This window comes from Mycteria americana, chromosome 1 (assembly GCF_035582795.1).
Source record: "Mycteria americana isolate JAX WOST 10 ecotype Jacksonville Zoo and Gardens chromosome 1, USCA_MyAme_1.0, whole genome shotgun sequence".
Classification (NCBI taxonomy): Eukaryota; Metazoa; Chordata; class Aves; order Ciconiiformes; family Ciconiidae; genus Mycteria; species Mycteria americana.
Window position 1 is genome coordinate 156,910,318 of NC_134365.1, and position 27,733 is coordinate 156,938,050.

A 27,733-nucleotide genomic window follows, 5' to 3' on the forward strand; every position below is an offset into this window, starting at 1 on the left:
TGTCCCACAGAAAGGACAAATGAGCCGTCATTTTAATCTCCTGAAATGCCACAGCTTTTAGATTAATGCTTTAAGACAAGCTGACCCAAATTTCACTTTATGTGTAACTGCAGCTGTTTGGGGGCTGCTTCATAAAACCATTCCTTTCACAGAGGTGAGGAGGATTCAAGTGGGAAATAGAGCAAGCGTGCAGGAGCTCTTTCCTGATAAATGCGGCAGGTGTCTCAGAATTAGCAGCTTTGGGACTTCTGATTTCCATGAGTCTAACCTTTTTTTTAACTTTTGGCCTTCACAAGGCAAGGAGTTCTGCAATGTAATCACACACTGAGAAAAAACAATTAATTCCTTCAGTTTTAAACCTTCTACTGCAAGATTGTAATGGCTACTCTCGCTATTGCTAGCTTCCTGCTAGTTTTTTCATCCTTTGTATTGGCAATTTGAGGACAGAGGCAATGAGGTAAATGTTGTATCTGGAGAACAAACTCCACTTCCATTCCCTGGATTGCCTAAATTCTTCCATTTTAAAAAGACCTTGAGTTTCAAGTTGTTGTCACAGTTCTTGTGCCTTCATACCATACAAAGGTTTGTTACAGATCTTTTCTCTTTCGTGATCACAAGATGTACTTATAATGAATATAAGCACATTGTGATCTTCTGTGCCTTATCCATCAAAACAGAGGTTTTTGTGTATCCACACAAAAACCTGAAGCTCACTGAAATGGATGGATTTTTTTCTACCTGCTCCGAAGAACAGAGCTAACAAGTGTTCGCTGTGATTTCTCCATTTGTACGCTATCGTTTTTTATTTCCTTTTGTTACTGTCCATTTTCCGAATGTCCAGAAGTTAGCTAATTTATAATCCTAATCAAAAACTGATAATAGCATTTAAATTCAGGTCCATCCTTTTCACTAAAGAATTTTAGCATAGGCCTCATTTAGTTATGCTTTTAACTGTTAATAGTATTCCTAAGAGCTAAGAAAATACTTCAGCACTCAGCTGACCAGCAACAGGCTATGTGATCAGGTCCCTACTTGCCATTTCACTCAGAATGGAAATATTTTTCTACAGTCACTGACGTCTTCCAACCAGAGTGGATATTCCTATTAATTTTTCTTTTACCCTCTTCCATTCTCATTTGCCTTGTACATATTCTATAATGAAGCTTTTGTTTTACACTTTGTATCCTCTCTCTTCTCTTTTGGACAAACCCCCTTTTGTTTCACCTTTTAATTTCAATTATTTTTTCCATTCAGTTTCATTTGTCTATAGTAAATTAATTTTCTCCTTCCTCCTTTTTCTGATCTAAGAATAGCAATCTTGCTATGTTATTTTATAGTAATCTCATCTGAGCTTTAGAGAATTACAAGCTTCTTTATTTGAATTAAATAGGAACAAGCTCACTCCAATAATAGTATCTTACATTAACATCTCCAATATGTTCTAAAAGTGCTCTTTACTCTGTTATTTTTACTCCTTAAACAGACCAGCTTTGACACAAGCAGGTGTTTGAAGTCAATTAAATTATATCATATTAAATCTGGAATGAGTTTCACCCAGCACTTCTGTTTAAATTAGGGATTTAGATTACATATCAACAAGCATTAATAATTTCTGCAACTTCCTCTATCTCACAGAAGCTGTTTTCTCAGTGTGTTAAAAGGATACGTATAATTCACATTCTATGAAAAAAAAATTCATAATAGAGAGAAACTTTTTCCTTGAGCATTTTCCTTCTTCCATCCTTTATGGTACTAAGTTTTCTCTCTGGTTTAAGAGTTTCTTGCCCCGGGTGTGAAGGAGGGTTGGGATACCTTATACTCAAAGCCGCTGGAACCGATCAGTGATGTGTCAGGCCAAATACGGAACTGCTTTGCTCCCATAAGCAACTTAAGCAATGAAGCAACTTAAGCAGTGAAGTTGGCATAAGTGTAAATCAGCACAGAATGTAGTGCTACATTTCTGCAATGCTCTGAAGATGAAAACGTCATGACAATACTAATTATTACTGATAACTAAATAGCCAAAGAAAGGCAATCTGCAATTATGTTTACCTCCCACTTGGCATTTCAAATGGAAAAAAGCAAGCAAGCAAATTTTCAAATAATATTTTCAGAGCTGAAGCCAGACCAGAAGGTACTAAAGCAATTATTTCAGTGACTTGCTTTTATAAAGGGAATCACCAGCAACAGGTTTCATTTCTAGGTAACTTCCCAGGCTCCCAAGAAACACAGCAGCATCTACAGTCTGGAAAGATGTCAAAACAATAGCATGCAATTCATAGCGACTCGGAAACAAAGCGCCAAAAATATACTGCTTCAGCAAACATCATTTGCATCAAATTTTCCCATAACAGAACCACATAGAGGATAATTGTATTATAGCAGGAGACAGAAGTTTCAGTTTCAGCTGCGAACATTAGCTGAATTGCCTTGTCAGAGGCAAAGATTTTCTGTTACAGCAGTAACTGTTACTAACAAAATCATCATAGCATCCTTTTTTCTAGTTCTAAATTAGGACTAGAAGAGGACTTGAAAATTTTATACAGTAAGTTTCTAATTTGAAGACTACAAACTGAAGCAAAAATGCCCAGTATTACTCACCAAAAACATGCAGGTATAAATTATATTTGATATTCTAAATTCCACCTTGATCATTTTTTCTTCTCTTAATCTCCAAGTCCCACCTTCACACATGTAAGTAAATCATGACTATCTTTATACTCCTAATTACATTAGTATTTCCTTTCTAAATAAGTTCTGTTATCCACCAATAACTGGTGCATCCCTCGCCCAAGGGCTAGAGGTAGGCGGATGAAGCAAGAGCCCATGAAGGTGTTCCATGCTTTTAGGAGAAATCATTGTGATGAATTTCATTTCAGAGTGATCAGTTTACGCTTTGAAGGTCACAATATTATCTTTCTGTAAGGGGATAAAAAGAGGACAGCTGTTCTTTACTGCCAAATTCAATCAACTTCTTTTGACCTTTAACAAGTGCCTGGAGGAGAAGTCCCACTTCTCTCTGCATACTGCCAGTACGGGTGGGGAGGAGTTCAAAGAGGAAGCAAAAAAGGGGATCGCAATGGCTCATCCAGCCAAGCCGTGAAATAAAAGTGTAGCAACACGGCTAGAGGCAGGACAAAATGTAACTCCTGACTGGCTGTGATTTTGCCCTGAGGCAAACTTGTCTGCGACACTCTTCAATGGCCTTTTCTTCCTGACCAGGAACAATGCTGACAAGCTTGGCACCATGTGAACTTCTTCATAGGGAATAGCTATGGCTCACAGCCTAGAGAAATGGCTTAAAACTAGGGTATAAAATGCAGAAGATACTTGATATGCATGAATGTCAATAGCGACAAGGTGGGCTCAGCTGAAAACACAGGTCTATTCTTCTGTATATGTCGCTTTTTTTAACGACTCACATTACAGAATCACAGAATCACAGAATCGTATAGGTTGGAAAAGACCTTTAAGATCATCGAGTCCAACCGTAAACCTAGCACTGCCAAGTCTACCACTACACCATGTCCATAAGCACCTCATCCAAACGTCCTTTAAATACCTCCAGGGATGGCGACTCAACCACTTCCCTGGGCAGCCTGTTCCAATGCTTGATAACCCTTTCAGTGAAGAAAAATTTCCTAATATCCAATCTAAACCTCCCCTGGCACAACTTGAGGCCATTTCCTCTCATCCTATCACTTGTTACCTGGGAGAAGAGACCGACCCCCACCTCTCTACAACCTCCTTTCAGGTAGTTGTAGAGAGCCATAAGGTCTCCCCTCAGCCTCCTTTTCTCCAGGCTAAACAATCCCAGTTCCCTCAGCCGCTCCTCATCAGACTTGTGCTCCAGACCCTTCACCAGCTTCGTTGCCCTTCTCTGGACACGCTCCAGCCCCTCAATGTCCCTCTTGTAGTCAGGGGCCCAAAACTGAACACAGTATTCGAGGTGCAACAGTATTACGACAGTATTGAACTTGCACATAAAAATAAAGTTCTTCCAACTGTCACAAACCTGCATTGGGAAAACAACTTCACATTTAAAGGTCACAAGTTGCATTCGTTTTGGCTCCTATGTCATTATTAGTCACCAGGATTGTGCCATCTGATTCTGCCAAACCTGCACTCAGATTCCCATTCGTGGGCTGCTGCAGTCCATAGGACTTCTCACAGATACATGGGTCTGTTTATCACGAACAAGAATCTTGATGAGTTTATAAGAACTAAAGCAAATTCTGTCTTACTACCAGCTAACTTACTCCATCCCTTTCATGATGCTGGAAAGAGTGAAAACCTAATACATCTTTTTATAGGCCACAATTCTGTAACTTCTTGCAGGCATATAGACCTCTGTACACATCCACGCACAGTGCCCTATTAAACTCCAGGAACGTGACAGAATAGTAGGACAGCCTTGGGTTCTCATGTGTCGATGGAGTCTGATTAGACCTTAAAATGCTGCAGGTCGAAAAAAGAAATCTATGCAAAACTCACATTTTGTGCACTTACAAGAATTTCTTGCATTGTGATCACTTTGAATCACAATTGCTTACTTTCTGATCAAGCCCCCAATCCTATATTTCCATGTCATTTTGTGAGTGCATCCACACTAAGCCCCGTGAAGTTCAGGAAAAAAGTTTTTTCTTTCATATAGCAGAAAGTCTAGAAAAACTAGAGCACTGATTCCTTCATATGGTAAAACGTATCAATCTGCCTAGATAGGTGCAAAATACTGGAGGACTTGGATGATTTTGATGAATGGGAAGTACTAGTAAGGAGAGAATCGAGCTGGCTGGTGGCGTGGGCACAGCAGGGCCGCTCCCTCCACACAGTGCTGGCTGCCGGCTGTTCTCAAACTCAGATTCCTCACTGAAGAAAGCTGATTTGAGACCTTGACTCACAGTTGAGCAATGAAGGCTAAACTAACTTCCTAACTAACTCCCCTGGGTGGGGACTTGAGCCCCTATTTCCCCTATTTTCATCTGCATCTCTAGCATCTGTGCATCAGGGAAGAGTTTACTACAGCTTGCTGGCTGTATCTACAGCTTGGGTTGCCTCATGGTTTCTATCTAAGACCTTCTTTTCAGTTGCCTGTAACACAGACAAATTTTAATCATCCAGGTGAGGCTTTTCCATGATAAGGATGTCTCAAGCTGGTTGATTTACCCGTCTCATTTTCAGCGCGCTGTGATTCTGACACTACCAGGCAGAAGTAATACAGTGATATGCTTGTTCAATCCTGGTGAAAGAAAACAGTCCTACAGCTGAGGTGCGAGGTTTGAAGAGAGGGCAGAGCAGGGACACCTGCTGAGGGAAGCAAAGGCCCGTGCACCTCGCTGGCGCGAGCAGCCAGCACTGCCCAGCTGAAGCTCCAGGGAACTGAAGCTCAGTGGCCCCAACCATGGGCTGACTCCTCAGCCTCCTCTGTGCTGATCACAAAACCAGCAGAAAACTATTCACTGTCACTGTTGAGCTAGTATTTCATCAGCTCATCAAGCTCAACTGGCTTGGGGAAGGGTCAAGCAGAAGCCAGTGCCAGCACAAGGAAAGGGGTGGGAAAAGGAGAGGGAGAAAGGGGTGGAACCGCAACCCTAGAGAAAGCAGACTAACTCTTGACTTGAAGTGCAGGGCAATTTCCCTTGATTAGGGCGTCTAGGCTGTGGACTAATCTGTGGGGTGAAGAGGAAAAACCTAGTCTATGTAAGGATAAATATGTAGACAGAGCAGTGGCAACGTGATGAATAGCTCTTTCAGGCTTTGTTGCCTGAAAGAGAGCGCCTTGAGAGTGAGCTGTCTGGAAGATGAGGAGTGCAAATATTTCTGTTTAATGAGCATTGCACACTCATTTGCTCATTTAGAAGAAAGAAGTCATAAAGGAAGGCAATAAGCAGAAACAAAACCAGAAATTGCCGTGCTTCACAAACTGCTACCTGTTCATAGCTTTTGCGGTGACCTCATGCCTCACGAAGAGGTGCAACAGATAAACCACTGGAGTGCCAGCACGTTTTGAGGACGAGGAATAAGCCTCCCTTATTGCCCTTCTCTTTTGTTCGTAAGGCCTTGTCTAGTATTCGCTAGATAGCAGAGGTACCTGTCTCTGTTTTATGGATTCGTCCATGTTTAAAAAGCAGCATTCTTTCAGTGGTTTGTGCCTCCGTTATCATTACCAACAGTCCCGTTGAGGTCCCCTGTGGTATCTCCAGAAAGCACTCGTCTGGTCATGGAGGTTCAACATCCCAGAAGACAGAAACGCTGCCAGAGGAGGAAAAAGAGACAGATTGAGGTGCTGAACACCAAGGCCACGGCAAACCTGTGGCACATTGGGGGCAGCAGTTAGTAGCTGGCGTGACATGCACCTTCGACCGCTTGCTCAATTTGTCTCCAAAAGAAGATCAGCTCAGCAAAAATCAACCCTGTTCTGTGACAAACATTTCACCCCATGCGAACTTGCAAAATACTGTTAGCCTGGAGACCAAATGGGTCCCATAGGCAGGACAATGTATATAAATACCTGGGGAAGGCTGGCAAGGAAACAAATAAACAGGCTCTAATTTTCTTCTGCAAAATTAGGCAGCTTCCATACTGTGGGAGACTAGAAAGGTTGAGTTACCCTGACGCCAGTACAGTCATTATTGGCTCAGGTTTTTGGCAGGCGTACAAGGCTGACATTCCCGTTCTTGAGGGGGTTTTACTCTAGCACAGAAATGGGTAGGAAACTTTAATGCGTTGTCTGCCTCTGTAAGCTAGCCCAAGTGTCTGAATTCCAGAACATCTGGAGACCAACCATGGTGACCACGTTGCCACGCTGTCAGAAAGGCTAATGAACAGCCTCACTGTAATTGAATGGTGTCCTCAGATGCTCTAAAATGAAAAACAAACAAACCCCAGACAATGCGTGCAGCCTGCATACATGCACTGCCCAGACAGTAAAGTATTCCACATTCCTTCCTATCAAGCAACTTTTGACGTTCTTCATGGCCATACTTACTACAGTGGAGACCTCCTAGTACAGATGACTCAGTGATTTGGGGAAATGGTCTTGCAAGAGGCCTATGCATCTGAGGGCTAGAGAGCAAATTACAGGCTCTTAGTGTTTTCCCAAATATTTTCATATACGCTCTGTTATTATCTATATTGCATTACAGACTATCATGAGCCATTTGACTTTAACAACAGGAGACTTAAATTGTACGCTGTAGATTGGAGCGCATTCATACAGGGAGACGTCGGCAGTAATAACCAAACACACTGCGCTGTGCCTAGTGAACATGCTCTAAGGTCAGGGGAAGCTCAGACTGCTGAGGACTTCACAACCTTGAGCCTTTAAGGGCTTACCTCAGGAGCCCTTCTACATACCTGGAACCTGTCCACATCATCATTTTCCTGAATTCTCTCAAGGATCTGAAACAACACACAGTACTCTCCCGTCTTATTGCATCCGATTATTAGGGGTAGATTAGTATGAAACAGAGATGATCCTTTAAGTGGTGAGTGGGAGGTATATAGTAGTTGGATAATGCACATCCCTGGCTGAGTCAGAGTCGTTAGCTGTGGTACCGGCTCCAAATGAGTATTGGGCCAGATGGATTTGTCGTCTCATTTAGCTAGGCCACGGTTAACATACAAAAGTAATACATTACCATCAGTGAAAGTTGGCTGGTGACACTTTCAGGAGAGTCCCCTGTCTGACTGACCGCTGCTAGCTGGAAATACACACACTCAAAAATGTGGGGATGTGGGTATCTGTTTCAAGCAACTGCAGAAAACATCTGTGAAGGGAGCAGTGTTCACTTTTTATAGTGCACGTTATTTATGAACAAAACCTAAAATCCCAGTTGCATTTTCACCCTATTATTGAAACTGTTTTCTGTCCTAACTTGTCTGCATCACTGTTAGAAACTATTGATACCTGTTTTGAACACCTGAAAGAGCTACATTTCAGTAACTTTCAGTACTTGAGTTACTTTCAGTACATGAAAGTAACTCAAGTGCAGCAGAATCTTGGTAAAATACAGAAATAATTGTTTCAAGTGCTTTAACTGCTATGATTTGGTAGCAGAAGCTCTGCTGTAAATCAATAATCATACTTAAGCTTTTAGGTATTTCCTTATTATGTGGACAGTAAATCAATGCATAAGGTGAGAGTACATACATCGAGGATCCCTTTACTGGTTCAGATCTTCATGGTCTAAACTCTTTGATACAAGATTCTTCTTTTCTCTTTCTGAAACGGTGCCTGCCACTTCAAAAGGGAGTAACAGACATTGCACATGGGAATTTGCAAATAGTATCCATGCAAAAAGAACGTCTGTTCCTTTTATGCTTTCATACCAGGCACCCAGAAGAAATCTACTTGCTTTGCACTACCTCAGAGAAGCACTCTGATTCAATGAGTTTCTTTTTCCCAGCTCTGGGATTGAGATGAGAATCCAGGCAGGAAACGGGAATCCGAGGTGAAGGCTGCACAGCCCATAGCAAAATACTGCCATACAATAATGAAAGTGAAACAACCCCCACACACATAGTATTACATAGAATCACATCCCATATTATTATTTTGGAGTCTCTTGTAAGCATTTTTTTTTCCAAATAATTTAACATCCTCTCTCTCTGGGTATCTCCAGTACTTTAATATCTGGTGGGTATCCGATTCTGAACTGAAATTATGTATCACCAGGTACAGCTGCAAAACCACAAATCTGGACAGTAAAAGCAGAATAAGCAAAGTTAACTGGCCATGGCTTAAAAAAATCCCTGCTACAGAGCAATTGCTTTTTGGCAGGTAAGCAAAAATCGAAGCATCACATAAATGTGAAACCTAGACTGGCTAAAGAAATTCTAACAGTTTTGACATGAGACATGCAAGTGTGAGGATGCGTGTTCATTCATTACGAAAAGTGCCGCTATCTGAATGCTTCCGCATGGGGAGGGAGAGGAAATTGATAATTGGTAAATTCTCTTAAAAGTACTCTAACGGTTGTTTCCCCTCCAGTTGGTCTGCACATTATCCCTTTCCTTGCCCAAAATTCGTAACGTGTCTACGTCCTATTAAAATATTTTTCCTGCTTTTGTTTGGCACGAAGATGATCGATGCAAAAATGATAGGCTAGATCTCTGGGTAATTTAAATGACTGCGATTCTGTCACCTGAACTGGAATTAAGCTGAGTTACAGCACCTGGGCAACTGACCGTGAAAGCGGGGAGACTTGCCCCTTGGAAAATAATCCCCGATTCCTACAGAAAACCTACCTCTCACCGAGGCCAACATGTTTGTCTGGCAACTGGCACAGCTCCGTGGGAGATGCTGATTTCGGAGCAACTTTCTGCCTCTCCGTGTACACCCCGGGAGGGGAGCGGCAGGAGCGGGCTTTCCGCTGGGGCTGAAGGAGAGCTGCGGAGCGGGATGCTTTGTCATCTCCGCCGGGAGAGACTTCGGCAGCCCGGGGTGCATCAGCATCCCCCCGAAGGCTCGGCGTGGCCGAGCTCCGGCCCGACGCCCCCGCGGGAGGCGGCCTCTCGGCAGCCCGCCAGCAGCCACCCTGCCGCGGGGCAGGGGGTACCGGGGCGGCCGGCACACATCACCCGGCTCCTCCGGGGCAGGGCTGAGACCGAGGCCCGGGGTGGGGGGGTTCGCCGAGCTCCGGCCGCCTCCCCGCCCGCGTCCCCTCCCCCTGGCGCCGGCGGAGGGCGGGGGCAGGAGCGGGGCCGGGCCGGGCCGGGGGTAGGAGGAGCCGGGGCGGAATCGCGGCTGCGGCGGCTCCGGCGGAGCCTGCGAAGTTTGCGGTGCCCGCGGAGGGCGGCCTTCGGCCCTCGTCCCGCCGCTTCCGGGCTCCGCCGCGCCGGGCGGAGCGGGCGGGCGGGCGGGAGCCGGCAGGCCGGGCCGCGATGAAGAAGCCGGACGGGAAGGTGGTGCTGCTGGGGGACATGAACGTGGGCAAGACCTCCCTGCTGCACCGCTACATGGAGAGGCGCTTCCAGGAGACGGTCAGCACCGTCGGCGGCGCCTTCTACCTCAAGCAGTGGGGGCCCTACAACATCTCCATCTGGGACACGGCGGGTGAGGCCCCCGGCACGGCGCGGCCCCTCTCCCGGGCGCGGTGCAGGGCGGCCCGGAGGAGCGGGGGGTCCGGCCCCGCGGGCTCCCGGTGTTCCCCGGTGGAAAGGGCCTCCCAGAAACTTGCGGGGTGTTTGCCGGCGGGCTGCCCCTCTCCTCCGGGTCCGGTGGGAGCGGCGCTTGCCCCGCCGCCGCGTCGGGCGGGGACTGCCCGCCGGCACCGTCCGTGCCTTGCTCGCTATGCGCGTCTTTTTCTTTTCCCTAATTTTGGCTCGGCCCTAATGTAAGAGCTGTTGATGGGAAAGGTTTGCGGTCGGGTGACCTGGCTCGGGACAGCTTCGCCTTTCCGAGAACCCGAGGGCGGGAGATGGAGAGGTGAGCCCCGCTCTGCCCCGGCGGGGCGGCCGGGACCGGGAAACCCTCCCGGGGTGCCTGGCGCTTAGCGCGTTATTTCGGTACTACTGTAGAGTTAGTCGCTTAAAACAAATGATTCGGCAGTAGAACAAAGTCTGGAAAGAAGTGTATTTTTGAGGGGCCAAAAGGGACCTTACGACTGCTGATCTCTGGTATTTTTGGACCGGCTTTGCGCAGTGTGGATGTACGGAGAAGATTGCCGTGCCTGTTGGCTTTCTTTTGCCCGAGCGGGTGGCTGCTGACTGCAGACCCAGGCAGGAGTCAGAGAGGTTCCAACTTTCGTTCGCCACTTCTCGCTGCGTGCTTTCAGATGTCCCGTTGATATCGGCTGTCGTCAGACTCAGACTTTCCAACACCCGCAACTCGCGAGCCGTTCGGATGTGGCTCCCTCTTTCACCTCGGCGATAAGAGCCTGCGCATAAGGATTTAATGCGCAGAGAGCATGGGCTGCAGGCAGTTTCTGTCTGGGATAGCAGCGCAGGGTTGTCTGGCCCGCTGTGTTGCGGCAGGCAGCATCTCCGGGATGCAAGAGGGAGCGTGGGTTGTGGTTTGGAGTGCTGGGGTGGAGGAGGTGGGAGGGCAGGGACTGGAGAAGTGGTTTGTGGTCTTGGTCATATGAATATCTTGCTCTTGGTTATTAGGTCAGGAAGCTCTGCTCTGTCACGTAGAGGGCCAGACTACGCTGAAAAATGAGATGTATGGATGCTCTTGCCTGTTAAGTTGCTCGTGGGAGAAATAGCTTGTTCGGTATTTTTCTTGTCTTCACGTTTGGCTGAATTTTGTTAAAATTTGTTAGTGGCAATATGAAGAATGCCGATTATATTTTCTTATGAAACTTGGGGAGCTGCAGTATCGTGCAATATTCCAGTTTCCTCTTGGTGACGTTTGGGAGGGAAGTTCATTTGCTGTGTCACTTCATGTCACAATCTAGCCCAAAATGGCTTTTCCTGTGTCAGGAATTGAGAAGGAGGAAGGGAGGAATGAAACTGCCAAAAAGTTATGCAGAAACAGTTTTTGGAGGGGGGAAGGAGATGTTTAAGAGCTTTTGCTTCTTGCATTTTTTAATCTATTACTATCATGAAAGCTCTCTACCAGTAGCTCTGTTTTCAATATGCTTTCTATGTCCTTTGCAGTATTTTTTTTTTTTTAAATCTACTTCAGTTTTAGAATTGACATGTTTTGCTGTGGGAAGTCTCCTGCAGGTAATTGTTGCTTGTTTCTAGAAAGCCAGACCCATGTGGGTGAATAGCAGTGGGCTTTATTTCAACAGAAGAATTATCTTGGTGAGATTGTTCTTTGGTAATTTCCCTTACGCCCGTCTGCTTTTTTTTTTCTATCATGTACTATAAAATAAGTCCCTCCCAGGCTTTGTCTTCTGGTTTTAGAGCCCTTTCTTCAGTTGTTTGTTCTTATTGCAGTATTTTATGCAGTGTTAGTTGAACATTCAGGTTCCAGCTCTGTGTGGCATCTGGAAAACTCCAGAGGTGGTTCTCCAAGGTGCCAGGTGAAGCACCCGGGCGATACCTGTCTCGGGGCAACACAAGCGTCCAGAGCTCATCGCCTTCCTAGCAGTGGGAGTCCCTCTGCCCCCTGGAGCAGGGCCGCTGCCGCTGCTGCTGCCTGCGTAGCACCGCAGTAGAAGCTCCCGCTGCTTCCCGAGCCTTGGTGGGACTTCTGTAGCAGGATTGCTGAAGCTGTACTTGCAGAGCGCTGGCTGAAAAGTGGTGTTGTATTGTACTGAGGGTGGCATGGCATATCTTCCTTATTCTTCTCTGTTGTTGGAATTAGCGTCAAGCCCAGCGTCCCCAGTGTTTCAGAGGCAGGTAAGGACTCTTGCACCGTCTCCCTGTTGACTTGCGCTCCTGCAGAGCGATGGAAATTGCCAAGACTGGGCTAGGCCGTGTTGGGGTCTGTGGACTCTGGTTTATTAACAGCTCTCGTTAATCTTCTAAGAAATAGCAGCTCCCAGGGCACATATATGCTTTCTCCTGTCCTGTCGAAGAAGGAAGGGACCCTGTGGACGCTGCAACTCTGTTGATGTTAAGTCAACAAGGAGATTCAAAAGCCTGCCTTATTTATTTTTTTTTCTTTTGTGTGGACACAACATGTCTGCAGTCCTTGGTCTGTGGCTCTTATCTCTCTATGGTGTCACTTTCTTATCTCTACCAGGTGGGTACCAAGTAAGCTTTGAATTTTTGTAGTAAGGAGGAGTTTAAAATTTAGCTCTTTTGTCTGTTTATTAACCTGACATTGCTTACTACTGAATTCTTGTGAAGCAGTTACAGGATCATCAAATACATTGTTTTCTTTAACTGTGTGTGCGTAGATATACAGGGGAATCCAGAAAGAAACAATCATCCAGCAGATGAAAAATTCTTTAGCACAACAATATGACAAAAGTACAGTTCAATGTTTGCACCCATCTTGCCTACCTAAATACTGAGTGCCAACTCAAGATGTCTGTCTTAATACCCCAGTAGTACTTTACACAATGTACACTGTAAAATATGGAAGATTTGGCCTAGAAAATGAGGGCATGCTTGGTACTAACTACTACACTAGTTCAGTACTCTAGTAAAATACACAATTATACAAAGTTAACTGGAATGCATGTTCTTTTAAAATTTTCTTGGTTCATGTTATATTTAGCGTGTGAATGTATGTTTATTTTTGTTGTTGCTTATCAGCATTATTTTGGGGACTATTATCTCCATAGGAGTCTCCTATATTTTACTTTCAGTTCAGTTTGGATGGTTATTTGTTATTCTGGTGGGTTAGGCAGTTGGCTGTAACAATGTAAACCTCGATACACTGAAGCTTCGTTCCTGTAACACAGAGTTTTGTTTTTACGAGATTAGACTTTAGCGATTGATGAGTATATCTGCAGTAGCGGTGATGGATCAAAAGTTAAGTATGTGTTGATATTAGTACTATATCAGTTTAATCGCCGATATTCTGAATTATTTAAAATATGTGTGATTTTTACTCATCGCTCTGTTGATCTTGCATTATTTCTCACTCTGTTATTCAGAAAAATCTCACTTTTTTTCCAGAAAGAATTAAATTTGCGTGCCAAAGTGCTTAAAATGTATGTTTCTGTGTTGTTATCACTCAGTAAATCACAGAAGTGCACACCTGACCTGTTCTACCAAGTTTGGTCTGAAGGGCAAATCAGTTATTCTAGGGAGGACTCTTCTCTTGGTTGTACATTCACACCCCTCCTTATCTTGGAAAAATCAGCTCTTTAGTCTAGTCTAAATCTTTCATGTTGTTATCTGCAAGTCTTGTAAAATGGGTGTGCAGAAGTTGTCAGACTTGGTTATTTTTTATGTAAATGCTCACAGCAAATAATTCAACATTTCCAGTTTTCCAATCTGATGATTATGGGAGAAGTTATTTGGAAATTGGATTCAACTCAAGGAAACAAGACACGGATGGAAGAATACTTGGGAGAAGTATCATATGCTTGCCATGTTTTTATGCTCTTTTTTTCCTAGCCATCTGCTTTTGACTGTTTCTCCATTGTCAGAGGCTTGGATAGACGGTCTTGTCTGACCCAGCGTGGCTACTGTTGCACTCTTGGTGCAGAGAATTATTTATTTACTCCTTAGATTCTGACACTACAAATTACATTTGCTTGTTTTCTGTTTGGGTCAGTTAATTTAAAGGAATTAAAAAAAAAAAGTGCATAAACTATACAAAAAAAGAGAGAAACTGTAAACTTTTAGCATGTTTTAAAGGACTAGTCTGCTGGATAGAGGCCTAGTCTCTAAAGCATTTGAGTGTATGCTTTGAGACCTTCATAGTAGTATGTTTGAAGTAGTATTTTTCAGAACAAAGGAAGGTAAGCAACAGCATCAGCCAGAAGAACTTTCTCATGTGAAAGGGTTGGAGGTTGGAAACTTGGGATGTCAAAGCTATATATATATATATGTATGTGTGTGTGTATATATATCTTCTAGGCAGTGCTGACAGCAACTGTGGAGTAAACCAAAACTTCCTGCTGGGTGTTGATGGCATGCAGCTCTGAGCTAGCACGTAGGCTTTTATCTCGGGCAGTGCAAAACACGTCCTGAAGTTCTGAGGCTCTCGGGCATGCTCCGCCTTTAAACCTGGAATACTAACGCATGGTGGTTGCACCTAACAGTTTTGTGGCAGTAGGATTTAGGCTTATTTTCTGATGCTTTCATATTTCAAAAGTAAAAACTTGTTTGTATGTTGGATTTCAGTCTCTTTAAGTTGATGTTCATTCATCGGACAGGTAAGTGGTGCCCCCAGCAGCAGGGTTTCTTAATTATTAGTGGTCCATGTCCCCTGTGTTGCTGGCTTGGTATTAAAGCAGCAGACTGGTAAGTTAATGACAAGTATTTCATAAAGTTCACTTCATGATCCTGTAATTGCATTTTAAGAAAGAGGCTGGGTTTTGAACTTACCAACAAGTAGTCATGATAATGGGGAAACATAAAGGTTAAGTGGGGAAGCAAACTTCCCTTCTTGTCCTTCTTCTCATCTTAAGGTAGCTGTCTACACTAGCTGATTTGACTTTTTTCATCTGTGGATATTGTTGTGGTTTAACCCCAGCTGGCAACTAAGCCCCACCCAGCCGCTTGCTCGCTCACTCCTCCCCGGTGGGGTGGGGGAGAGAATCAGAAGGGTAAAAGTGAGAAAACTCATGAGTTGAGATAAAGACAGTTTAATAGGGAAAGCAAAAGCTGCGCATGCAAGCAAAGCAAAGCAAGGAATTCATTCACTGCTTCCCATGGGCAGGCAGGTGTTCAGCCATCCCCAGGAACGCAGGGCTCCATCACGCGTAACGGTGACTTGGGAAGACAAACGCCATCACTCCGAATGTCCCCCCTTCCTTCTTCTTCCCCAGCTTTATATGCTGAGCGTGACACCATATGGTATGGAATAGCCCTTTGGCCAGTTTGGATCAACTATCCTGGCTGTGTCCCCTCCCAGCTTCTTGTGCACCCCCAGCCTGCTCGCTGGTGGGGTGGGGTGAGAAGCAGAAAAGGCCTTGGCTCTGTGTAAGCACTACTCAGCAACAACTAAAACATCTCTGTATTATCAACACTGTTTTCAGCACAAATCCAAAACATAGCCCCATACTAACTACTACAAAGAAAATTAACTCTATCCCAGCCAAATCCAGCACAGATATTCAGCTATCAGTTCGTATTTTTACACCCCCCACCTCTTTATTTTGCATCTGCAGATTTTTTTCCTGTGCCTTTTGACTTGTCAGAGCTAATAGGGACAAGAGAGATAAACATAGCCTGGAAAAGGCTTTTCTGCGGCTTGGGTCAGCTGCAATGTATCTGCGTAACGGATGCTTACCCCTCTCGTGACTGGTTTGCTAATGTCTGATGGATCAGTGCTGGTGAGCGTGTGTGAAGCTCAGTTTCTGATCGCCAGTGTTTCATTGGCAGCAGTGCCGGCCACTGCCTGTGCTGAGCTTTTTTGGGCTACGTGTGAGTGTTCAGCTGGTAAGAAGTGTTAGGTTCCTCTCTAGCTTAGTTAGGCTTTGAGTCCCTTGACTTTGTTTTTTTGGTTTGTTTTTGGTTTTTTTGGGGTTTTTTTTTTTTTTTTAGTATTTATCTGTGTAGATGTATGGTTCCTTCTGCACATGTTTTTCTTCTGCAAAGGGGGTGACCCAGCAAAGTTCTCAGGGATTGTAATATATTCAGTATATTACAATTTGATAGTTCTGTATTAGTACTATACAGATACAGTTCTAATAGTACTGTACTATTAGAACTATTAATACTTATATAGAACTATTAGTTCAGATAGTTCAATTATTAGTACTAATAACATATTCAATAATCCAGTACTGATATTAGTACTTGTGATGTGACTCAGTCCTTTGCAGTATGAGATCAGCCCAGGTAAGCTGGTCTCCCTGCTGCCCTGGAGGCAAATGTTCCCTTGTGTGGTGAACAATACACAAATTGGCCGCAGGTAGGGAGGAAGCATGGGCCTCCATCATATTGAAACAGAACAAAGAAAGAGTAGGATTAAGCAGCATGTTTTCCTCACAACTGAAGGTCAGTTGTAGCTACTCTGTTTGATATTCTCCTGGTTTTGACTTTTGGAAGTAGAGGACTACACTGGGAGAAAAGAAGCTAGTAGGCATGGAGGCATTGGGTTGACATTTAGTAGGCACGGATGTGTTGGGTTGATGGTTGGACTAGATGATCCTAGAAGTCTTTTCCAACCTTAATGATTAAAAAAAAAAAAAAAAAAGTAGGTTAGTCAAAGCCAAAGAGGACTCTTGAGGCATGTGGGAAAGACTTTCCAAACCAGGTGAAATGGTGACGGAGTAGCAGTTGGGGTTGGGTGTTGCTGAATGTGTGATGAGGTATGTTTAACTGAGGAGGTCATTTGTGGAAAGGTTTAGAGGATATCACCTCAAAAAGTGTCTTGGGCATCAGGGATCATTTAGTGAGAAAGGCTGCTGAGAGTGTACCTGTGCTCAAGAGGCTGGAACTTAACAAGATATGAGATGGAAATTACGGAGAATAAAATGCCTTTAGTTTGTTGCTGGTGAGTCATGGCTCGGGGACCAGTTGCCACCAAGAAGCTTTGATTTTTTGCTTTTTGCCTTTGGGAAAATTATCCTGCAGAATATGATGTTGGCTTCTGTGTATTAATTGTTCATAATTGTTGCATGTAAAACAATGACAGCTGAAGACCAGTGCCTCGTACATAAATAGTGCAGCTTCCCTGGCATTACTGTGTACGGTTACAGTCCTCGCATCTTGAAAAGGAAATCGTAAGAGCAGAGGTTCAAAGGGACAGTATGGTTAGCTGCCGAGGAAAATCTCTGGTGTACGTGGGGAAAACCCCTGAAGAGAGTTCACCGTCAGTGAGCTCTGTATCCGAAGCCTCTGAAGCAGGTTCAGAGGCAGGAATAAAGGTTTGGCTTTAGACCATCCCTGGAAGCATGGTTTTGTTGTTGTGAAGCAGTGCACCAGATTACTTTTTTTCTGAAATGAATGTTTTCTGAAAAGAGCAGAATAACTTGGGAAGTGATTAAAAATATGAAGAAATAATGGTCTGGAGAAAGTCCTGGAGGAGGTTCTATTTTCCGTGTCCCACAACTTAAAAATACAACGATACACAAGTGAAGTCAAAGGTGGCAAATTCACGGCTGCTGAAAGAAAGTGCTTTTGTATGCAAATGGAGTAAAAATATGGAAATACCTTGTCAGAGGGAATTGTGAAAAATACACGAACATCAAAAAGAAACGGGAGACAAAATTAACAGAGTTTATTTATTCATCTATGGGGAATTCATTTTATTGAAGGAGGAATTTTGTTTCTAATGTGTAATTTTAGTACTGACTCCTGGGGAGGCAAGCTAATGGGGAGGGTACACCACTTGTTTGTTGTGAGTACTTGATGCAGGCCAAGATAAATGTCGTACGTGAACCTCTGCAGTAACTTCTGTATTCCAGCTTCCATGTGAAATCCCCGCTTTGCATGTGGTATTTAATAATAGCACGCAAAGTGACCACGCTGTTCTAGCCTAAGTGGGAACTACTTGACGGTTCAGTGAGACTCTCTCTTGAATAGTATCAGTGACCTGAGGTCTGTGCCTGGCTAAAGCTCTCCAGTGTCATGCCACGGCATTGCAGCTTGACGAACGCTAGCAACTTTGGAGTCCTCAGTAGCACCTCAACTTCTATAACAAAAGAGGTTGTCTTTGTTTTCTAATTTTGGCCTGGAGTAAGGCCTGAGTTTGAGTGTCATACTGTAAAAGGCAGGAGAGAGGTTAATATTGACTATTTTCAAGTGCATCTGAGTGGACGGTGGAAGGGAGAACAAGAATATATGCTTGTCTAGTCTTTGGTGCATGGCCTGTGTTCTTGTTTTTCTGTGAAAATTTTGCTTCTCGGCTTTGGCTGATACAAATGAGTTTGTACAAGTTCTTGAATTGATTGAACGAGTCTACTTTAAACCCGTGTTTTAAAGCCCCAGATCCTAGCTTGGAGCGATACTGAGAATCTTCATAATGAAGAGTTTGTGCCTTTGGCATTGCATCCTTTCTTCCCTGTTTACTGAAGGAGGAGGTGTATTTTCCAGATATCTCTGTCAAAATTGACTTGACAGCTGAAAGCCTAGTTTAAGTGTTGACTGTCTGCTTTGTGGCCATACTGAAAATATATGAGAGAGGGAGGCATGAACAAGAGAAATGGTTAGTCAAACAGTGTAAATCCAATGGCAAAGCTGCTGACAAAAATTGCAGACAAATGGAAATTCATCATCATGGTGGATCGGGATGTGGGAGAAATTGTAGAAAATTTCAGAAGGGTGTCCAAGAACTGGATTATTCACTTCCATAAAACAGGTCTCCTAGTAGGGTGTGTGCAAAGGCTTAAATAGGTGTTCTGTGCAAGACAGCACGTTACTAATGCCCTGTTGCACTTTTCAGTTTCACTTTAATGTTTGTGAAACGTATACGTGAGCTTTCTAAGAAATGACCGCTCCTTCAACAGTTTGGGCATGAGGGGGAAAACATGGGGATGGGACTGGATGGGATGGGATACTTTTTTTTCCGCAGGAGTTCTCTCTCTAGCTGGGTAGCGTTGCACAGATCAGCAAAAAGCTTAATTAGCTGTAACATAGAGATGAATGTGTACAAGGTAACTCATGTTGACCCAATTCTGGTTATTTCTGGGGTATCGGGCACAGTCTGTAGTGAAAAACAAATAGCTACTTAAAATTAGTATTGCATGTTTAGGTGCCTGAACTTAGGGAGTCTGTGTTGTGGTGCCTTTTTCTATAGACTATGCAATGAACTTTTACTCTTCCCTTTAGAAAAAAGGAGACAGTGGGTGCTTGAAATACAAATACAGGGCAGGTAACTAGCTGTTCGCTGTATGGTTTTACAATTACTTTGAGTGCTTATGTATGGCAAGTACTTTTCTTTTTTCATCTCACATGTACATACACACTATAGTGCACAAATGTCAAAGCCAGGGAGACTCGTAGCCAGCTTCACAGTGCCTCGGCTGTGCTGCTTCTGATACTTAGGCTGGTTTAAGTATCTTTACTTCACACTGCAATCGCATCTTATAGATGAGTTGTTTGCTTAACTACAATTATTGTCTTGTGTTGAAGCCACTAGCCATGTGAGCTTCCAAGTGATTTTTCCTGTGGCAGTGTTTCACTGGCTGAACTTGGTAATTCTTTGTGTGAGTCACATTGTACTATTGCAAAATATCCAAACAAGTAACCTTTGTTTGGGTCTCCATCGAGAAAGATGCTGAGTCTGTGGTGGATACATCTGGAGCCATTAAAAATCATGGAACAGAAAGAATCATTTTCTCTCCCAAGCCTGAATGATTTGCTTTCTTTCAGGTGAACACTGGGTAGAGCATCCTGGGATTTGATCAAAAGGCATAAAACTTGTGATAAATTCCTTTTTCTGCATCTGTCATATTAACTATAACTTCATATGCAGTACCTGAAGATATGCCTAGGAAATGAGATCTGAACTTGGCGATTAAACTTAGCTTATGCAAGTGGTACTGCTGAGAGCAGAGGTGGTCAAAGAAAAAGAGATTTTTTTTTGCGCTTAGTTTGAATGTATTCTCCACACAAGTAATCTGCCATCCTTCACCACAGGGGATCCAGGATAACATCCTTTAGGACAACCAAGTCAATAAGCATACAAGATATCCTAATCCTACTAACCTATCTGGAAAAAAACAAATCTAGAAGAGAACTACTTAACATTGTTTTTAAAGGGAGATAGATCATCGGATGTGTTTGTGAATCTTCTGGTATATCTTTCCATCTTTTAGGAAGCAGAGTAGAATTGAAGTTGGCTTTGCACGGGCCACCAAGGAGCCATTCATGGAAGAACTCTGCCGACAGCCTAAAGACCTGTATGAGCTTGAATTTATTAGTGTTTTTTAGATAAAGCAAAAAGAGGAAAATGTGTGTTTGAGCTTTTGTCTTTTCACCAATTCCATTGGAGCAAAAATACATTTCAGTCTGTTTTGTAGCATGGTGGAAACTTCATGTACAGGACTCCAGGAGGGACATTTGAAACTTTCAATACTCAAACAGGCTAATGTCTTATTATGAATTAAAACTTCTGTGCTTTCAGGTTGTTTCTGTTCCACCCTTTCACAAATTCTTTTTTTGTTTTTGCTTTTTTTCGGTCATGAAAATAACTTATCATATCCTTAGCTACAAAGAATACCTCCTTTTTCCTTTTTTTTTCTGCTCTACAGGTTAGTGAATTGAAGGTTGGAATAATTTTGTTCAATAATGATTAAGCATCTGATGTAGATACTTTTCCCTGTTCCTCTCCTGTTGATCCACTGATGCTTTTTCTTTAATCTGTTACATGATTTAATATTCCTAACCACTGTTTTGTACTTCAGTAAATTCCTGCAAAATACAGAGAAAAGATGTTGTCCAGCCATCCAACTGCTTTCATATACTTAGTTTTAAAATAATGGTCTTTGGTACCGCTGAAATAGCAGGATATTTTTGCTTTACATTCTGCAGCTGATGACTAGGAACTTTTAGTCATGTATAATATTGGACCATGGATATTTAAATACTTGACATTTTATTTTTCTCTTAATTATATCATTATCTGTAAAATGAAGGATAGATTAGTTGGACCTTCAGGAAAATGTTCTTCCTGTAAGAATATATTAACTAGAAACCCCAATGAAACAGTTTGGGAGGCAGGGCAAGATAATTTAATGTGTAGTACACTTCATGAAGAATGTGAAGCAAAAGTTAGGTAGATTGGAATAGCCTTTAAAACAAAAGAAATGTCTAAATGCTGGTCATTGGCCGGGTAATAGTTTCTCTACATGAGTAAGCCAACTTTGATTTCTGCTTAAGCTCATGTTCCCAGTCCACTCAAAGACAGCAGTATAAAAACCATACATGTGTGATGTTGTGCTCTGGTTGCAATGACCTTCAGTTGAATTCCTGCTTCCCTTTCCCCAAGGGCTTTGGGCTGACAGACTTCCCTTTCTGGTTGCGCAGGTTACTTCAGCGACGGGACTGAAGCTTCACGTAGTTTAATGCCTTATGTTGTGAAAGTCCTCAGAAGTCAGTTTCTGTTCTTCATAGTGGGGTCTGTCATCTGGATGTACAAAGCTGTTGTTGCTCTCTTCTTAATTGTTGAAGTTAGAAATAAGGCTCTCGGTTATATTTTAGAGGGGTTTTTTTGTTTATTATTTATGTTTCCATTCTCTGTCTGTCATTTGCTCTCAAAAACCCCAAAGATTTTGGCTCACTCAGAAAAGGGAGAAATGACCAGAATTTGTAGCAGTTTATAGTTAAAAAACGAACAAAAGATAAAGCCCTATGCAGTTGAGTCATCATCTTCCAAGCTTCATAAAAGTGATCATCAAATCTTGTGGGTTGCTGCAAGTGAGACTCAGGTGTTTTAAAACAAAACAAAAAAACCCTACTGGTGTAATGAGAGGTGTTTCCCCCCCCCCCCCCCCCCCCCCCCCTCTGATACAGGCTGTTGCTTATTTAAAAAGGAAATCTCTAATTTTCTGAAACTGAAAATGTCTCAAACAGCTCAGCTCCTCCAGCCCCCACCAGTATGATTACCTCTTATTTTTATGAGGAGGAACAAACACTTCTGTAAGACCATCTTCAGGACGTGAGCTTTCCTTCCCACAGCAGATAGCTATATGTACCACATTCGTATTGTTTCCCCTATCTCCTTTCCTGTTCTAGCATTGTGTGCCCTTTCCACATTGTTCTGCTCAACAACTTTTTTTTTTTTACTTGAAGCCTTGGAAGCCCAGTGGAAGTGGAGTAGTTGGCATCTATCCTCTTTTTGAGTGGCAGAGCACTTTGTGACCTAGAGATGCTGCCTCTGCCTTAATTATGAAAGAAAAGGATGTAATGCATGCAAATCTGTAGGCAGTTCCCTTTTGGTAAGTGGCTTCCCCTCATGGCACGAGGGTTGAATGGGTAGACACTGGGCAGTGGTAACATTGCTCTTTGTAGCTTACTCTGTATAGAAAGTTCAGAACTGAGTTGTTTATGGTTTTTAGTGGTATTCCCTTTGTGCCAGGTTGGAGAACGTTAATGAGACGAGATTGATTTTTACCATGCCTGTTTTGTGGTTTTCGTTTCTTTAATCCTCAAATTAATGCCTCTAAACAGTGAATACTAAATGTGCTCTTAAGAGTGTAGGCAGATAAGCAGAAGTGGAATTAAAAGGGAGAAGTAGTACTGGAAATGTAAAAGCCATGTGTTCGTCTTAGCCAGCGCAAGTTCTCAAAACACAAGCCATGCGTCCTGTGATAAAATTATCTGAATGGGGTGAACAAGTTTTAAGTACCTTCCCGTAAAACCCAGGTGGCAGTTGTATATCTGGCACAGTCTCCCACTTTTGGTACCTGCTGAAGACAGCCCACAGGACCACCAGAACTTCCTCCTGCTTTTGACAAATAGCAAGGATCCAGAAGCACCCAGTGAAGACAACTTCAGCTGAATAGAAACTGGTGGTGGTTGGTAAGGAGTAGGAGCAGTTGTAATTTTCTTAAGGATAAATTATGTGTGAATGAATTGCATGTGTTCTTAGTTGAGAACCTGCCTATAAATGAACTGACATTGAAGCAAACCATAAAAATATCTGTTTATTGAGTGGGCCTACCTTCATGTCCCATGTTACTAATGTGAGTTTCTCTTAAAAAAATAAAAAAGTGATTTTTCATTCAGTTTGCAAGATCCGTGGCCTTTACTTCTACCCATTTAGCAAGGTTTAAATATTTTTCAAATTGCTAGTGAAGGCTGGTTTGAAGTTAAACTCAGTGTTACAAATCAGGAGCTAGCATATAGTTATCTACTACAGCTGAGTTCCATTTCACCAGAAGATAGTTTAACCTTAAATAAGAGGCACTTATGAAGTATCTGCTGGGGCAGGCTGTCTGTGGGTGCCTGCTATTGATCTGATAACCATAGCTTCCTAAGGCATTTCAGACAACTCTCTTATTCATTATGTGTGCAAGAATCGTTTCTCATTTTTGAAACATGTGACACAGAAGGTCACTTCTGACAAGACAATCTGCCAGCTCTCAAGTTCTTTTTTTTTTTGTGAAACCTGGTCTCTGTTTTTCAGAATATGAATGTTGTGATTTGTAGAGACTTTTTTTTTTTTTTTTTTTTTTTAGTGCTGAACAGGGGTGATTACCAGAATTCAGCTGCTGTCTTGCACTAACTTCTGATTTGTAAAAGCTCGGTCATTTGGAAGTATTTCTAGTCCTCCTCTTCCTGTCATCTACTCCTAATCAGCCTGGCAAAGTACTAGTAGGATAAAAGATTTATGGAAATAGTGCTTGAGGTACTGTCTATACTGTCTACATACGGGCTTAGTAATTAATTTTATCTCCAAAAGGAACCATGACCAATATACTTGGGTCCCCCTCTCTATATTGTAGGGCCCAGCGCCTGTCCTGAGCAAAGCCGAGCTGCTGCTGTGGGAGAAGAGGATGGTCTCTGGCTGCGGGGAAGGGTGGGAAGGTGCGTTCCCAGGGGTGTGTGACCGTGTTGTCCTCAAAGTCTTCCAGGCTGATTACCAAAGGCTAAAAAGCTGTTGCTTCTGGTGCCCTGGTGCTGTGGTAGAAGCACCCTGGAGATGCCTGAAACTGTCTGAAGACTGAGCTTTTTGCAGTGTCATAAAACCCTCTGGCCGCTGTCCTGGGATGTCCCTGAAGCGGGGCTCTGCCAGCCCATCGCCGCTGCTAATGCTTCCTAAGTATTGACAGCAGGATGGAAAGAAGTGTCATTGAAGTGGGGCTGACGGAAAATAGGTACTGCCGTAGCTAATGTTCTTGTAAGTGAAACTCTCCTGTGGGTCTGTGAAAGAGAGCGCTAACTTACTGGTTTTTGGTGTGACTCCCCTTGCGTGGGTGTGCACAAAGAAGGTCGTAGCTGCACGTTGGTGGTTTGGTTTCCTATACTTGGGAAGGGATGTGAAGACTGACAGCCAGGAGGCAGAAGTACATTATGATGTGTTTGGGGTTAAAGTGGTAATATGGAAAAAGAATCATGTTTCTAATACATAAGACCATTTAATTTCATTTATGGTTGGGTACAAAACTTAATCCAAAGAGGATCTGCAATCAGTAACAGTGAACTATTTTCCTTCTCTGAAATGTCGCTGTCCTTAATGAAGATGTTTATTAAGTTCATGGTATTTCCTCGCTCAAAAAATGGTACGGTGTATTGTATTGATTGACTTGGTATGTATGTAGTTACTCTTCTGCAAAAAATCCTACAGGGAAAGCCATAAAGAGATATCTAAGGCAAAAGCAAAGTATCTAATGAGGAAAGTGAAAAACCTAAGTAAACTTAAAACATGAATAAAAATGAGGAAAACCAGGAAGCACTTCTTGGCTGTGAGGGAGCGGGCAGACGCTGATCTGCTAACTCTTCGCTGAGAGCTGGCGGGAATGCCTGACGAGTGGTAGCATTTCAGAGTGCTTCAATCTCAATTAACCCTACCCATCTCTGGATTTATTTATCTTATTCTTTTTAAAATCACACACCAGTATCAATGTTTGCTTGGGTGAACTGGAAGCCAAGTTAACTTACCGGTTCCTTATTGAGCAATATAAAACATCCAGCGTGTGTGGAGTGACCTCCCGGCCCTGCGATGCCAGTCAAACCGTGCTGAAATACACCCGGCCACGCATTCCTGCCTGAGCTGAGGACCTACTTCTGAGTTTGAAGAGCAAACTTGTGGAGGGAGTGTGGGCTTTGAAGATCTCCTTGTGGAGTGACTCTGAAGAGAAGGACTTGGTAACCGCCTCTGCTTAGCACTTGCATAGAGAAGTGGGCTCATCTGCAGTGCCTGTTCCCCTGTGGGAAAGCAATTGTAAATTTAAGGAAAAAGTATCAGTTTTCAGGTACTGGCAAGAAAAACAAGCTGCTTTTAGAGCTCATCCTGTGGAAAATGAATTGCTTTTCCGTAGGAGGGACTTTTCTTGGAGGAGATGGATTGGTATTCTGGCGGGCGTTACGACCAAAAGGCTTCTTGCACAACCCAGAAGCAAGCGTCTTACGCAGGAGAGGTTGTTTTACAGCCCCGTCCTGTAACTGGCCTCTTTGTTACCCACCGCTGAGCGATATTTGACCGTCAAGCTCTGCTGCTGCAGTTAAGTGTTCAGTGCTATTGCTTCCCGCAGAACTTTTCCAAAGTAAATCCAAAGGGTGTTTTTTTTCCCCTCATGGTTTGCTTCCAATCATATCTTTCCTTAAGAAGGTCATCTGCCAAATGACCAGTTCTTTTTTAAGTAGCAGTTGAAAATTGTCTTTTAAGCATAAAGCTTCAGAAGAATTTCACATCGATGCTTACATTTTGCTTACTCAGATTCAAATTTCTAAATTCGTCCTTGCACTCCTGCTCCTGTTTTAGTACAGGCATACAGGAGCTTCATAAATTTAACTCTCAAGCACCCTGCCACGTTTTCTTTTCAGTAGAGATGGTGTTGATGCTAGATCTCAGCTGGAGTTCTGGTGGAGCATTTGCTTGTAGACAGGATGATAATGTCCCATAAATCTGGCATGCCCTCATTTCTTTAGCCAGACTTCAGTGTTTAGATAAACGTCTTCCTACACAACTGTGAGGTTTCAGAGGGGAATAGATAAATATCGGTATCGTTTTTTTCAGTTTGTGTTGCAGATGCACTCAAGATACGCTTGCTGGACTGGCGGGGCTAAGGTCAGTTCTGTTCTTCTTTTACAAGGCACTAGGCTTCCAGACAGCTGAAAAATACGTGAATTGCTTGAGGCTTCTGGGGTTATTTCCTTCACTTAAAAATAAACATAGTACATCAGGAGAACTAAACAAAATGGGTGGTTTGAAAAAAGTAAGTCTTACCTAGGTAAATGAAAATAATATTCAGGATTGTAGAGGCGTCAATGGGATCTTTAGCTGCAAATAGGTGGTTTTGTTTTGGTTTGGTTTTTTTTCAGGTCTAGCCAAAGTTTTTGTTGGCAGAAACATGCTAGGTAGTGTGGTTAGGAGCTTTTTTCTATGTAATGCTTTGTGTTACAAGGCATAATATGATTAAATTTAAAACTTTGGATAGAAAGAATATTGGCGGAGTAGAATCGATGTTTCTATGGGAACTTTGATTTTTGAAATCAAAATTCTTTTGAGTTTAGAAGTGTGGGCTTAATTTAATTATTATAATGGTCAGTTGTGATTTATTCTTGCCAGCAAGAAAAATAATTTTGTATTTATGCAACGGAATAGACCCCAGGTACTCTTTTGTCCCAGAAAAGCTGAAACTAGTTCATGGGCTAAATCTTGTAGATAATAGGGATCTTCTCTGATAGTATTTCTTCTCCTTTATATAGGAGTTGTGCAGCTCCTTTGTCTGTTGAAGACGTTGCTGGTTATAGATACCATGATATGCATTTAGTCCAAAGACACGGAGTTTATAAGGTTCTTTATTAAAAAGATGATTGCAGCTAGAAATATGCAGACTAAACAAATATGTAAGGCTGCAAGTGAAGAGAGACTAATGGTGTGGAGTGCTGGTAACAGGTTAAGCTAGATTCATTTGGGCAACAATATGTATTTTGCAAGGTCCATTGAGTTGGTAGTAAATGACAAACCGAGCTCTTGGTACCTCGTGGTGTCCCAAAGCCTACGAGCTGTTCTGAAGAGTATACCAAGTGTTGGGAGGGGTGAAAGGAGTGAAGAATTTAAGTAACCTCATAGCTTCGGTGAGACTCTCTTACAATCTTGGTTGTAGAATAATATGGAAAGGTTGGAGAAAAGAGCTAGAAGTATGGTTGATGATTTAGAGGAATCTGCCAGAGGCAGAGAGCCTGAATATGAAAAAAAGTGTTGATTTGTCTGGCCTAACAAGAAGGAGGTTAAGTTATACAGGAATACCTTTTAGAGAGGAGAGTGGGGGTTTTCTGTTCTTTGGGTTTTTTTTTGTTGTTGTTTTTGTTTTCTTTTTTTTTGGGGGGTGTATGGTGTGTGGGTTTTTTTTCTGTTTTTTTGAAGAGGATACATAATAAAGGTGAAAGTATCAAAATTCAGAGTCTGAAAGCTGAAATGCAGCAAACCAATTTGTGGGATATTAACTTCTCTGTCTTTGGTTGCTTTATAAAATACAAATTCCTTCTCAGTCACAAGACGAGGGCTGGGCGAAATTCTATCATCTTTATTACGCAGGAGATCAGACTTGAATGAGGATTACACTTGATCTCTGGCCTTGCTCTGTGAATTTTTTTTTCT

The 27,733-nt window shown here is 42.9% G+C and overlaps 1 protein-coding gene and 2 long non-coding RNA genes across 4 annotated transcripts in view; 2 read left to right on the forward strand and 1 right to left on the reverse strand.

Moving 5' to 3' along the window:
- Positions 1-3,965: 3,965 nt before the first annotated feature.
- Positions 3,966-9,614, reverse strand: LOC142421320 (uncharacterized). 2 transcript variants are annotated; one of them, XR_012778869.1, is made up of 4 exons: positions 9,250-9,614; positions 7,641-7,743; positions 6,989-7,065; positions 3,966-6,252 (listed from the first exon to the last, which is right to left on the reverse strand). It is a non-coding gene; the product is annotated as an uncharacterized LOC142421320 (long non-coding RNA). The 2 variants fall into 2 exon arrangements; XR_012778868.1 differs by having other exon boundaries at positions 7,641-7,769.
- Positions 9,615-9,726: 112 nt separating this feature from the next.
- Positions 9,727-27,733, forward strand: part of RAB20 (RAB20, member RAS oncogene family) — a 28,694-nt gene continuing 10,687 nt past the window's right edge. Inside the window, exon 1 of the mRNA XM_075525928.1 lies at positions 9,727-10,057. Coding sequence (XP_075382043.1) covers positions 9,886-10,057 — 172 coding nt within the window. The 5' untranslated portion in view covers positions 9,727-9,885. The remainder of the gene's footprint in view (positions 10,058-27,733) is intronic.
- LOC142404945 (uncharacterized) lies at positions 22,560-24,294 on the forward strand. Its single transcript, XR_012774007.1, has 3 exons — positions 22,560-22,986; positions 23,646-23,775; positions 23,913-24,294. It is a non-coding gene; the product is annotated as an uncharacterized LOC142404945 (long non-coding RNA).